Genomic DNA, 15,192 nt, shown 5'->3' with positions numbered 1-15,192 from the left:
TTTACAAAATCCTAGCTTATTATACTACTGAAGTATCTTTTGTGAAACCTGGAGACTCCACAACTCACAGTCTTTGAGGGAAGTAAATGTGTGGCATAATGGAATGTTGTAAGCTGTATGGAACCGTTGTATACGGTTAGCAATTGTATTCAAAACCTTGTACCTTGTCTTTTTAGGTAGCTTCGCAGTGTGCACTAATGCTGCTAACTTGATTGTACTTTCTATTAACATAAGATCAAAAAAGAATCAACATTTTCACCAAAGAGACTCTGCCTACTAATGACAGAGGTAAAAGTGACCATTTTTCTAAAAGATTTTTTACTTGATTGAGGGTTTTTATGTAGTTTAAATGAAACAGTTGAGAGAAATCTGCTGTGACAAATAGGCACAGATATCTTATAGGTCTCAATGGCAGAACTTTCAGGAAGATCAGCCTCTCGTGAATTAAATAAGAGTAGCTCCTTTTTGGACTGATTGGCCTTATACCCCACTAATTCTGTAAATGCTTGAATTTCCCCGAAAACTAACCGGATATTTGCCCTCTCTGTCTAGTTTTATAAAGATTTGCCCATTATGCAATCACCCTACCCCAAAAGGCAGTCTTAAAAGCTTCCCAGACCATAAAACCCGATGCTGTATTAATATTTTCCTTGTAAAACCATTGTATGGATTTCCATTATAGTCATAAGAACTGAATAGTCCCAGTCATATGCGGGAACCCCAGAGGACTTTTTTTACAACATATCTTCCTAAGGGTAGATGTCTGCCTTTCTTTAACTTCATCAACTAACATGTGAATTGTTAAACTTTATGTTTCAAATCCGAATGCTCTCTGACAGAGATATGACAGCTGTCCCGGTGCCCTCTTTTGCAATTCAAAGCCGTGCACAAAGCCATTTAAGGGTGAAGGTGGGCGGGAGAGCCAAGAGCTGTCCTATTGTCTGGTTTACAAATTAAAACCAGGCACCGAGGCAGCACTCAGCTGGATCGGGCCTACTTTACCCTCAAGTAAAAGCGGGTAATTGAGGTTGGGGGTCAGTTGTCATCGTGCCTATGCGCAAATGGGTCGGGAAATAAGGGGTCACCGGATATACATAATCCTCTCTTTGGCAAGGCCAGAGACTGAACAAGAAGATGAGGGGGTTTGTTACTTCATTGGCCTACGTATGGTTATATCTGTTTAGGATGATCAATGGTTACTAATGCTCAATATTGTTGCGCCCAATGAATTTCACTACTGCTTGCTGACAGTAACGGTCCTTACTGTAAGGGACCATTACTAGCTGGGGCCACTCATGTGCGTTGAAGCTTTATGCATTACAGTTCCTCACACACAGGGGCAATGAATGGTTTTAAATGACACGGGCCACTTTCATTCCTTTAATATAAAATAGCATGTAAATGTGTACAGCGATTAGTCACCCCTTGGGGCATCTTTGCTCTAAATAGCAGATGTTATTGTTACACAACTCAGACGGTTCCTTCTTAACTTCAGATATTGTCGCACAGAGTGAGGGGCCACTAATGTGCATTATTGCTCGAGGACATTAATGTTTATTAGTAGATGTGGATGTTAAGAGCTTGAGTTAGGAGTTTGATGGATGAGCTACTCAGCCACAAACATGACACATATCCCATCCACCCTATTACCAGTGCCATAGGACATAATACGCTTGTAATAAGCCAACTGTATGGGCATCATGCTTGCGACAGAGTAACCCTTCTGCCAAACTCCAAATCAGATCCAAGCACACTCCTACCAAGGAACAGTGATCTTGAATAAGGTTTAGGTTCATTGACCCTAGCGGATTGTGTTTTGAAAATCAAAATGAACACCTAAATTCACGGCAATGAAAATATAGCTAAGGTTTAGTTAAGGATGACAGATTAGTAAATGTGTAGTTATAGTTACGTTGTCTCAAACATTAACATTTTAAATTAGATGCATTATCTGTGGTACCTATTTGGGCACTGTAGGGAACATGATGGCCCCACAGAGCCAAGAGGTGCTTTGCAGAAGCCATTTTATATCTGCAGATTGCACTGAAGATCATTGTAAGTATAGAAAGAAAATAAAAAAGGAGCCCATAGGAATAAAATGGGCAATGGGGACTTGAAGATTAGTTAGTCCTCAAAGTGTTTTGCTAATGCTCAAGTGGCAGGTGCCCTACCCCCACTGCTCACCAAACATGTCCAAACTCTTTGCACAATATGTTCTGGAGCATGGGTGCTTTGTGCAGGGCAGTGCCAAAGGCCAAGTCCTTTGTCCAAATTCCTTTACACATGGTTGAAGGATTTGTGCCGTGGTTCCTAGGGACACATACGCAGAAGGTGGAAGCAGGGCATGGCAGAACGCCACACCCTGTATGCAGAAGCCTTTGCTCACGGTCACAGCCATGTATATCAGTGTTTCTATGCTTTGGAGCTTGGTGTTCGACAAGCACACTTGATATGTTTAACCGTCATGCACAGGGGGTGCCACTGGCACAGAATAAGGACGCGGAGCATGGTCGGAGTCCTGGTGTTTTCCCACAGTCCACTGTGCGGAACTGTAGGCTGTGCAAAGCGGGTTATGGATCATCGATGATGGGTTAAGTGGAGTAGGCAAGAGTTGCCTGCCTGAAGGCCATGAACTGCTCTCAGCACACCATGTGCATGGCCAGAGACATAAAGCAGTGTGTTTTGTGTGCAAGTGTGCTGGGTGTAGCGCATGGCCAAAACCAGGTCCTGTTCTCACAGCCCACTGTGCACAGACAAAGGCTAGGCATAATACACTCTGGGACACTTATGCTGGGGGTTACACACTGGGCTCCTGAGCCTCTGCACATGATGAAAGCCACACGCCGTGGTTTCTTGCTTTGGCAAGGGCGCTTAGTTTATGTTTATAAAGCCAAAAATACAGTAAAACACTTTTTATACCTTGGCAGTTATTCCTTACTCCAAAGAGAAAATAACACCAAAACCACTAAAATTCAAAAGTAATAAATATCAGTGCCTCCTCCAATGTACTTCTCATGACCTCCCACATGGTGTCATAACGTCACAAATATTATCATTAATAAATAATAAGAAATTAATATGGGGCAGAAGCACAAACCACAAGGCCAGGCCGAAAGTCAGGCCCTCTGTCCTGTATGTACGGGCACAGCAGCCAAATAACAAGTGCACAGAGCTGTGATGGAAAGGGTCTGATCTCGAGATAGGTCAGTGGCACTCCCTGGAGATCCACCTTTTGCGTTGCTCATTTTTTGCCTTGGCTGTTAATGTTGCACATTTATTCACAATGCTTGATTTCATTAATTAGGTGATTTTGTGAATACCTGGGCACCGTCTCCAGGACTTGGGAGTCTTGCTCGTAGCCTAGCATCAACAAAACCACCTGTTGGAGGCATCTTGTTGGGAACACTGTTATAGTATGCATTTTCCGGGTCCCCCTCTTCTTCAGGCCACGGGGGTTCATCTAAGCTCTGCATTCTGTAGAATCAGAAAAAATAAATGGATAGTTATATGTTGGGCACATGTTTGTTACATACTTTTCTAGCTGGCGATCTTACTACGTTCCAACGTTATCTTAACAGTCTTAATCAGTGAGTTATCGATAGCCATTCTGTGTGTGAACAGTAAATTAAGGAATATTTTACATAATTCAACATACCCACAGTCATACCCTTAATATATTCATTTACAACATATGTGGTCTGGTAACATGTAATCTGCTTCCAATAACATGCAAAATTTTCTACTGTGTCAAGCAGCCCTTTCGGGGGATGTGAGTAATAAGGTGAAGTAATATGATTATAAATGCTTTCATCATCCCTGTAGTGCTTGGTTGTCAACCTCACCTTTTCTGAAAACACTAGGCTTGATCTAGCAGTGCAGATTGTTTTTTAATTATGTTGAGTTCGAAATCGCAAGTTGGCATTTAGGCACAACGACTCAAATGCTTATTGTGTAAATGATAACTTAAAACCGTACACGACGGATCAGCCTTGAGATAACTAAAAAAAGTAAAGAAAAGTAGGCATCACGTCTCTATAGTTTCTTGCAAACTAAGGGGCAGATTTACAAGCCTCTTGCGCCTCTTTTACGCCGCCGATGCGTCACTTTTGTGACACAGCGGCGGCGCAAAAGATGCGCCATGGTGTGGGGTATTTACAACGTGACGCATCTGGAAGATGCGTCACGTTGTACAGCCCTACACCATATGGAGGCGTTCCGGCGCAGACGGGGCGTTCCTGCGCAGGAACGCCTCCTAAAAGTGGCTGAGTGAAATCTACAAGATTTCACTCAGTCACTTTTAGGCCAATGCTGCGGCAAAACCCTGTGCCTGCTTGAAGCAGGCGTAAGGCTTGACGCAGCACTGGACAGATAGGGCCCCCCAGAGCATTGCTGGAGCTGCGTCGCGCTTGCGACGCAACTCCAGCAATGCGCCGCCTTTACCGCACAGATGCGTGACGCATCTGTGACGTTTTTGCCCCATGGTGCGCCGCATTGTAAATGCGGCGCATCATGGGTGGTGGAGCTGCGGCGCACAATTACTGGCGCATCCCTGCTAATTTGCAGGGATGCACCAGTAATTGTAAATCTGCCCCTAAATTCCTAAAACCTTGCACTGTCCGTCAGAACAAAACAGAAAGTAAAACATTGTTAATCACAGTGTTGACACATTTGGGGGCAAGGGTGGGTTAGAATACAATTATAATATTTTTGAATAGTTCAATTTCTATACATATACACTGAAATAATAGTTTAATTCAGCACAAACCCTTACTTGCATTGCCGGACAACACATGCTTCAGGCCTTCAGGTTTGAAGCCTCAGAGTTGGAAGCATACAATTAAAATGCTGTCCAGACCAACTGGGTCAGACTATACTTTGTCTAGGGCAATCAATAAAACTCTTCAACGTAGAAAGCTTAATTAAAGCAGGGGTGTGCCGAGCTTGGCACTGGCACTTAATTCTGTCTGTACCTGTACTTATGGCAGTCCACCACCTTGTGGCACAGTTTGCCTAACTTTGAGGTGAGCACACCGCCTGATTGGTTAATAATTTAATACACATTAAACATGGCTAATACCTGCTGCCTAGACCATTCTTATTGCTTTGAGTGGCCTGGATTAGTCTGAATTGTCACACTTGCAGAAGAGTGACGCCCAATAGCTGGGTTGGTACTAGCAATGTCAGCACATGTCGGGGCAATGGGTGGTGCAAGCTGCAGTGGCACCCTGAGGCAGCCCTTACACTTACCCCTTTTACCAATTAAGCACTTGTAGAAAGTGCTCTGCTAACCCAACATGAACAGCAGCATAAAGATAGGATTGAGGAGACAACCCAATGTATGTGAAAAGAGTGTACTTTAATATATGTGTTATTTCCCAATGGAAAACATCTGACTTTTAAAACACTACGAATTTTGTTTACCTACTAATTTCTGATAAGCTCCAGTAGACAAAGAGTCCAAACAATCTCTGATTCCTGGTTTCTCTCTAAGAGAGATATTGCACTTGCTAAGTAGGGCTGACAGGGACTTGTGCAATGAAAATTAGTAATTTGAAGTTCCTTTCATCTCCAAAACCTGTACCATCTCCCACGTGGCTTTTGTATAGTTAATTAAAAAAGAATACGAATACTGTGAATGAAGTTGACTCACACCTAAACCAAGCCTTATTTGAGCATGGGATGTCGATTTATGAGTTTAAAGATTTTACAGACACCACTGCAACATTCTATCCAATTTTTCAGGAATGTGACTGCTCCATATATTAAGGAAAGTATCAATTTAGGCACTGGTTTAAAGTTTGGAGAATGTGGAACATACGCCAAAAATTGGCAGATATCCCTTTAGTCCTATTTAATGTGTATGCTCTAAACTGGGAGGACGGGACATCTACCAATCTGGACCTCAGTCTATGTTGATTTTAATATAGGCCCTAACAGGTCACGTTGCAATTTATTATACAATGCCTGCTGTGCAAAAATTGGGGCATACGTCTCTGTCTGTCTTCAAAGCCTTGCTTAACGTCAAAGAAATGCCTACCTATGGGCATGCCTAGGTAGGCTTCAACAGTCTTTATTTCCTGTTCATCAATAAACTAGCTATATATAACTGAGGTGCGACAAAAAAAGAACTAGCGTTGTCTTCCCTGTGGATTGTAATTTTCCTAGACTTGCTTAGCTTGAAATTCAGCTACTCATTATCCTTCACCAGCTGCACTGTGCACCTACCAATCTTTTTTCTCATTGTTCTACTTTAGGGTTATAGGTTTTGTTTTCATTGAAGGAGCCCCCTGATATCATTCTAATTAGTCCATTAATTGCCTTTTTGGATAAGGCAATTGACTTGTAGGCCCTTCTCTTTTGCCTTTAAACCATTCATTGCCAGATTTACTCAATACCAGTGGCTCTCTGCCCAGTGCTTCAAACAATGTCAATAGAACGCTCTCCCAACGCAAATATTGAAAACTCTCTACCTTTAACTTACTTATCCTGCTTCAGCCACCTAAGCAGTCATTTCTGCTACAGAGGCCCTGTTTTGCTTCACCATCCTAAGTCCTCACCTCCAATCTTTTATGATGGGACTCAATACCTAGATTCAATGTAATTAGCTGAGGGAGGTGATCACTCTGTCTTTTTAGGGCTCGCCTGCTGTGCGCATGCGCACAGCTGGAAGCTCTATAGGGGCTTATCCAGTGTTTAAGCACCACTGGCGATTCCACTGGCGATTCCTTTGAGTGCATGTGCTTTTTAGGTCATTGCGCAAGCACAAGCCCTAAAAAGCGAGTGCACAATGCCACCAGCCGCCTGCCTGCCTGTCTCGCATTACCACATCAAAGGCAGCCCTCCCAGCGCATTTGTCACCCCCTAATTATTCACGGCCTGCCGGCCGTACTTCCTGTTTCGTCTCCTAATCTTCCCGTCCCTTGCTGCAACAACTGTTTATGCTCTGCTTGAAAACAAACATGGAATGCATGCTGTATCCTTTTCTGTAAAGATAAATGCCGCTCTGTCAGTAAAATCATTTTTTGAGTGAATCAGTGTGCCGTCTTTTGGGAACACATCTCCCCCAAAAATGTGCCTCAATAACTTAGGACCACGAATTCCATGCTTCTTAAGAGGGCTTTTCGCAGTTTTGGTTTAAGTACTGAGTGCACTGTGTAGTAGCTAGCTAAGGCGCAGTTATGTTGCCGTGCCCAGACAACATTCATATATATTTTCTTTCCTTTCTGCACACATTGTTGCGATTTATTTTGCCCTGCTACTTATCATTTTCTAAGCAGGCCTTTAAAATTCGTCATTCCTTAAAATATAGTGTCGCTTCGGTATTAATTAAACACCGACAGGTTTAACAAAACCTTCTCCCAATGCAGATGTTAACAAACAAACCTCTCTCATTTACGGTTCATACTCTTTTCTTTTCTGTGATTTAGTTTTCCTTCCAGAATAACGTCCTAATAGATAGATTTTTTTTGTTTTGAGAGTTGTAATTTCCGTTAAAGCTCCCACCACACAGCTTCACCTACACAGCTCCACCAAGGCACCCACCACACAGCTCCACCGAGGCACCCACCACACAGCTCCACTGATGCACCCACCACACAGCTCCACTGATGCACCCACCACACAGCTCCACTGACACAGCTCCACCGATGCACCCACCACCCAACTCCACCTACACAGCTACACCGATGCACCCACCACACAGCTCCACCGATGCACCCACCACACAGCTCCACCGATGCACCCACCACACAGCTCCACCGATGCACCCACCACACAGCTCCACCGATGCACCCACCACACAGCTCCACTGATGCAACCACCACACAGCTCCACCGATGCAACCACCACACAGCTCCACCGATGCAACCACCACACAGCTCCACTGATGCAACCACCACACAGCTCCACTTATGCAACCACCACACAGCTCCACCGATGCACCCACCACACAGCTCCACCGATGCACCCACCACACAGCTCCACCGATGCACCCACCACACAGCTCCACCTACACAGCTGTAGCAATGCACCCATCACACAGCTCCAGCGATGCAGCCACCACACAGCTCCACCGACACAGCTCCACCGATGCAGCCACCACACAGCTCCACCGATGCAGCCACCACACAGCTTCACCGATGCAGCCACCACACAGCTCCACCGATGCAGCCACCACACAGCTCCACCGATGCAGCCACCACACAGCTCCTCCGAAACAGCTCCACCGATGCACTAACCACCCAACTCCACCGATGCACCCACCACACAGCTCCACCAATGCACCCACCACACAGCTTCACCTACACAGCTCCACCGAGGCACCCACCACACAGCTCCACCGATGCAGCCACCACACAGCTTCACCGATGCAGCCACCACACAGCTCCACCGATGCAGCCACCACACAGCTCCACCGACACAGCTCCACCAATGCACCCACCACACAGCTCCACCTACACAGCACCACCGATGCACCCAACTCCACCGATGCACCCACCACACAGCTCCACCGACACAGCTCCACCGATGCACCCACCACACAGATCTACCTACACAGCTCCACTGATGCAACCACCACACAGTTCCACCGATGCAACCACCACACAGCTCCACCGATGCAACCACCACACACCTCCACCGATGCAACCACCACACAGCTCCACCGATGCAACCACCACACAGCTCCACCGATGCAACCACCACACAGCTCCACTGATGCAACCACCACACAGCTCCACCGAGGCACCCACCACACAGCTCCACCGAGGCACCCATCACACAGCTCTACCGAGGCACCCAAAAACACAGCTCCACAGCTGAACCCACCACACAGCTCCACAGATGCACCCACCACACAGCTCCACCGATGCACCCACCACACAGCTCCACCGATGCACCCACCACACAGCTCCACCGATGCACCCACAACACACCTCCACCGATGCACCCACAACACACCTCCACCGATGCACCCACCACACACCTCCACCGATGCACCCACCACACATGCCCCCACCACACATGCCCCCACCACACAGCTCCACCGATGCACCCACCACACAGCTCCAACTACACAGCTCCACCGATGCACCCACCACACAGCTCCACCGATGCACCCACCACACAGCTCCACCTACACAGCTCCAGCGATGCACCCACCACACAGCTCCACCTACACAGCTCCACCGATGCACCCTCCACCCAACTCCACCGATGCACCCACCACACAGCTCCACTGACACAGCTCCACCGATGCACCCACCACACAGCTCCACCTACACAGCTCCACCGATGCACCCACCACACAGCTCCACTGATGCACCCACCACACAGCTCCACCGACACAGCTCCACCGATACACCCACCACACCGCTCCACCTACACAGCTCCAGTGATGCACCCATCACACAGCTCCAGCGATGCAGCCACCACACAGCTCCACCGACACAGCTCCACCGATGCACCCACCACACAGCTCCACCGATGCACCCACCACACAGCTCCGCCGAGGCACCCACCACACAGCTCCGCCGAGGCACCCACCACACAGCTCTGCCAATGCTCCAACTAAGCTCCACCAATGCACCCACCACACAGCTCCACCAATGCACCCACCACACAGCTCAGCCGTGGCACCCACCACACAGCTCAGCAGTGGCACCCACCACACAGCTCAGCCGTGGCACCCACCACACAGCTCCGCCGTGGCACCGACCATACAGCTCCACCGATGCTCCAACTAAGCTCCACCAATGCACCCACCAAACAGCTACACCGATGCACACACCACTCAGTGCAACCACAGCATCACTGGTTCAAATATGTTCTTTCAATTTTTCAAGCTTTCACTCTTTATTACAAATCACAAAAAGATGTTAATATTTTACTTCTGTTCTTGGATTTTCGTCACAATAAAAAACACTGAACATAATCTTCACAAATGTTATTTACAAAAGTTTAAGCTATTGCCATTATAAATTAAATAAATTATTTAAGTATTCATTCTTTAAAAAAATTAAAAGCCATTGTTATTTGTAATATCAATACATCTAAGTCACGTAAATACAAAACATTTTGCATTGCAAATGCTATAGGTGTCACATTTGCGAAAGTTATAACTATTGGCATTGTAAATTATAAAGCTATTAATTTAGCTATTTTAAAAAAAACACATGAATAAAAATAATTCATTTATAACACCAATAGCTCAAACTTTCCTAATGCGAGCCCTATTGCATTTCCAATGCTTGTTTTTATATGAAGTGGTATAACCATTTGTGACACAAAAATGACAATAAACAGATCACACACAAAAAATGAAGTGGCATAACCCTAAGGAAGGACAAATAGATTAATAGGAAGTCACACTGGGCAAATCTACCAAATGAATGATGAATATTCCGAAGGGATGCCGTCAGTTACCCTAGCATTGAAAGATCTTAGGTTGTATTCTGCAGTAGGTGACCCATACATCGGTGTTGATACTGACTGCACATATATTTCCTTTTTAAGGTCATAACTATTTAATTCCAATAGTAGCTGGTCTAATTACGATTAAACTCCCCGGTAACTAACAATTGATCCATCAGGAAGGAAGCAGATATTGTCTTAAGGTGTTCAGTTAGACAGCTTAAAATAACCAGGGGGCATATTATCAAGCCTGTGCGCTAAAATTATCGCTGCTTTATCGGCCGAAAACGGCCGATAAAGCGGCGATAATGGGCTTGATAATATGCTCTATGGAATTCCAATCGAAGCACATGTTAGATGTGAAGACATCTAACATGGGCTTCGATTGGAATTCCACAGAGCATATTATCAAGCCCATTATCGCCGCTTTATCGGCCGTTTTCGGCCGATAAAGCGGCGATAATTTTAGCGCACAGGCTTGATAATATGCCCCAATATTCCTAAGGATGCTATCCACTAACATGCACTTCATATTGTAAGGCTATCTTTGTTTGTTTGGGTCATCTTGTTTGGAAGAGGATACATTACTTGTACGATGGGTTAAGAGACGCATAGTTGACTTTTCTTCAATTCTGGTTACAGAGTTAGAGCATGGCCATATGTTTCTCCTAGACCCATGTAAGCTATGTTTCTTTACTAATGTACCTACACAATCATTACTCAATACTCAAGGCTTGCAGCTAAGATACGCCAATAATGTGGCAGTCAGAGATATATATGCAGGGCTAGAGTAACTAAATATATATATGCAGCTTGTTCATGGTGAATTGCAAAAACATTAGCATGTGCTGTTAGATTGCCACGTCTACCAAAATCATTGAAATAATAATTACTGAATCTATTAGACTGTTAACAATTTCGTTGTTTTCGACGTGCCCTGGAGAATCCTGAGATACCTGGTTGACACTGGAATTCGTTATATGCCCACCCCGGTAATGATCCCAGCCATCCTTTGTGTATCTTGTACATTTGCTTGCTTGTTCATCATCAAGGTACTAAACAATGGAAGCAATTCTTTCTTTGTAGCGTTAACCCTAGATTTTGTTTATAATGTTATGCCTTCCAGGTACTAGTGCTTTCTCTGGTTTCTAGCATTTATTCTTACTTTACCCATTTGCAGCTTTAATTCCAAGTTAACAGTATGAAAATAATGGAGAACTTGCTCTTCTCAGCACCTAGTTAGGCTCTCATTATGAGTTGTGGTATTTGGCTCAGAGTGATACATCTGGTCAAAGTTTGCATCTTGCAATGCTGAGTCTTCCCAGGTCCAAAATGATGCAAGCTATCTCTGGGCCAGATAACTCCAGGCCCAGAGATATTGGACTTATCTGTACTGCTGCAGGGGCTGTAAGCAGTCCCACTGCCTGCCACACAATCAACACCTGCAGTAGTACAGGAGAAGGAAACAATGCTCCTCCCTTGGACAAGCACAAGCTTGTCCTGCACCCCTTCACTACATTTAAAATCCTCCACAACGCGCCTAACTCCCACGGTCATATCACTTACACATTACACCTGCTCAGAGCAGGCAGAAAATGGCAATTGGGATTACTGAGAAAGACTGTACAGGAAATGACTACCAAAACTCCCTAAGACATTGAAGAAAAATTGAACTGCAGGACGAAAACTTAATAGAGCTGTCCTTTCTTTAAATTAATCTATTGCGCTGATCTATGCAAAACTGCAAGTCGCCGTTCTGAATCCGATTAGGCCAATCACCTCTTAAAAAATGAGAACATGAACACTACTGAGTTTGGAAAGGTCCACTTGTAGTTTGTTCTATGCAAATGAGCATTTTCATCATTATTATTTATGTCCACTAATGAAACGTTTAACAACAAGTTCTCAAATCAAGACATGTGGAAGCCTCAGATCCCAATCATTTAAAAACATTTAAGATTATATTGAATCCATGACCCGGAATCGGGCCTTCTCGCGCGTGGCCCCTAGACTCTGGAACTACCGACTGAAGTTAACTCTGAGTTGCTCTTCTTGGCCCAGGTTTCACTTACAGTACATAATCATATAACTTTATGTACACATTTTATTTATTTATTTATTTATTCAATTTTGACCTTATTTCTCTTACTCCAATCTGTTCTACTTTTTCATTAGGCCGATGCATCTAGATTTGACGCTATACTAATCGACAACATTGACTTACCCGCATCTATGAGTTACCTGAATGGGTACTAGGTGAAAATGACCTACCTGTCGGGGAACGCAGGCATCTTGGAAGGACAGCGTAAATACTGCTTGAATCGCAGTTCAAATGCTTGTCCTATGGTGCTGATGACATCCTGCGCCAATCCATCGCAGCATTCCAGGATGTGGCATGCTAGAGCAGAAAAGGGAAGGCTTTGGTGAGCACTAAGAAACAGTTCTTCTCTTTCCCAACATCAACTCCATTCCATAACAAGCCGCAGTGCATTTTTGGGTCCTCGGCCTTAACCACTCCCAACAGATCTGTTGTGCAAACAATATGTAGATAAGAGGGAATAACGACCTTATGGGCTCGGGCAACACGATAATGGTGAGTCGTTTCTGTCAACAGATGCAGCTGATGATTATACCCTCTTACCTGTAAATTCTAATCACAGACCAGGAATCTCTGTGTATTCACAAGCATATGCTGCACACCGGAAAGGTGCTCTGAACGGGTCACTTAAAATCAATTTTCACAAAATCTCTATTCCCATTTGTAATACCAATATTGAACCAAACATAATGAACCATGGTTTCCCCAAACAACATTAAGATGTGGAGAAGGTGCACTAAAGCTAAAGGGGAAAGAAAGGTTCTGGCGTTGGCTACCACAAACTTAGAATTGGGAGGGTGGTCTTTAAGGCATAGCTAGTAGAGCAGCTATTTGGACGCCCTCCTCAAAACACAGAACTAACCCAAAGGCAATGAAATGACGATATCCCAGTCTATGTGTTGAAGCTGACAAAGCGTAGATTGCCTCTCAGAAAGAAAGATAGATAGAAAGAGAAAAAGAGAAAATGGAAGGAAAGATTGATAGAAACTCAGAAGAAACTAAAGAAGGACAGAAGAAAAGAATGAACGTAAGATACAAGGGAGGAGGAAAGAAGGAAATAAAGGTGAAAGAAAGATGAGATAAAAATGGAAAGATCAAAAGAAGAAAAGAAAGTGAAAATTGATAGACGAAAAGAAAAGGAGATGGAAAGCAGAAACATCCACATACGGAGAAATGAAAGGAAGGGAAACATGAAGCAAAAATGAAAGAGCATAAAGGAAGAACAATGTGAAAGGTGAATATGAAATGGGGAGAGGAAAAGAAAAAAAGGAAAGCAGATGATGAAAAGAAATTAGACTACAGACGAAGCAGAGACAAGAGCAGATAATGGGCATAAAGAAGATAAAAGCAAAAAAGAGACAGAAAAAAAGAGAGAGAACTATAACACTGTCTACGTTAAACACTTTTTATTACTTTTCAGCAGTAGAATTAATGTGGAGCCCGTACTAACCATCTCAAAGCAATCTATGCTTTTGCAACCAACTGCTTTTCAATACAAGATTTGTTTTGTGATGTAACCTCTGTAAGAGTGCAAAGGAGTCATTCAGTAAGGATTGCAGAACAGTGTCCCAATATTATTAGTGAGGCAACATTCTGACTGTGTATGCCATTGCAAAACCAGGGATGGAGGCCTGCAAGGGACAGCAGCCTCACTATCCAGAAAGGGATAGTAGCCCTCAATCCCTGCAGTCATATTCGCAGAAGTCTTCTATTTTTGCTAGTCCAGCCTCTCTGATCAAAGGAACAGGATAGGGAATTTAAAAAAAGCACTGGCAAAGCCAATATGTCTGACCATAGCAAGTGGGTACCGTGGTTTATTTTTTAATTTATTATGCAAGCATATGTCACTAAAATAAGAAGAGTAGCCCCCTAAACATATGTTTGCAACAAAAAGGCAAATATAATGTACTTATGTTGCTATGTGTCACTATTTTAGCAATGTTTGTTTAAATAACAAGGACCATGCATTTTATTGTTATTTGTAAAGGAAACAAAAAGGTTAAAGCAAAAGGACTTAACCAAGCATTACAGTTGCAAAAACATTAGAATCGTAATTAAACATTATGTAATAGCAGTCAGCATTTAACTGGACACCTGAATTACAAGCAGAATACCAGCTGATATTAAAGGTTATTATAAAAACTAAATAAAATAAAACACACTTTGAACCAGATTTATCACTGAAGAGAAAGGACCTTTTTTATGTCAGGTGTGGACAATGTGTACATGCTTTGCGCAATCATGCAAACTGTGGCCAATGAGGGAAATGGACTTCCACTCACTATTTGCTGTGGTGAGTTTGAGCAAAACGTGAATGGCAATTTAACAGAGCAACAGATGAAGCCCATTGGCCAAATGCACCTACACATATTAGGTCGACAATTTCTGGAAAACCCAAAGCTAAAGCTGTCTCAAGGGTCAGACATGACAGGCACTCTGAGATTGGCATTGAGGAGATCATGTAATTGACTCTTGGACCACTGTCTGCTGTACATGACCAAATCCGACTTCCAAATTCACACAGCTGAAATCGTCCCACAGTTACAGCTTCCATTTTGTGACTTAGTACCCTTTCTGGTAACCAATCCATGTTTGACAACAATGGTTTGCGACTGCAATTGCAGTCTCAAGCCATTAATACATGGTATTTGGAAAGACGAGAGGGGCCCCTTTCCTTCCTTCAT

General features: G+C 44.1%; 1 protein-coding gene across 1 annotated transcript in view; it reads right to left on the bottom strand.

Annotated features, from left to right (window-relative positions):
• The window catches only part of SHC3 (SHC adaptor protein 3), a 437,106-nt gene that overhangs the window by 55,694 nt on the left and 366,220 nt on the right, over nt 1-15,192 (bottom strand). Inside the window, exons 7-8 of the mRNA XM_086961141.1 lie at nt 12,682-12,808; nt 3,321-3,474 (exon numbers count right to left, since the gene is read on the bottom strand). Of these exons, the coding sequence (XP_086817267.1) occupies nt 3,321-3,474; nt 12,682-12,808 (281 nt within the window). The remainder of the gene's footprint in view (nt 1-3,320; nt 3,475-12,681; nt 12,809-15,192) is intronic.

The sequence above is a fragment of the Lissotriton vulgaris genome, chromosome 3_1 (genome assembly GCF_964263255.1).
Source record: "Lissotriton vulgaris chromosome 3_1, aLisVul1.2, whole genome shotgun sequence".
In the NCBI taxonomy this organism is placed as follows: domain Eukaryota; kingdom Metazoa; phylum Chordata; class Amphibia; order Caudata; family Salamandridae; genus Lissotriton; species Lissotriton vulgaris.
This window is presented reverse-complemented; position numbering and strand designations above follow the sequence as displayed.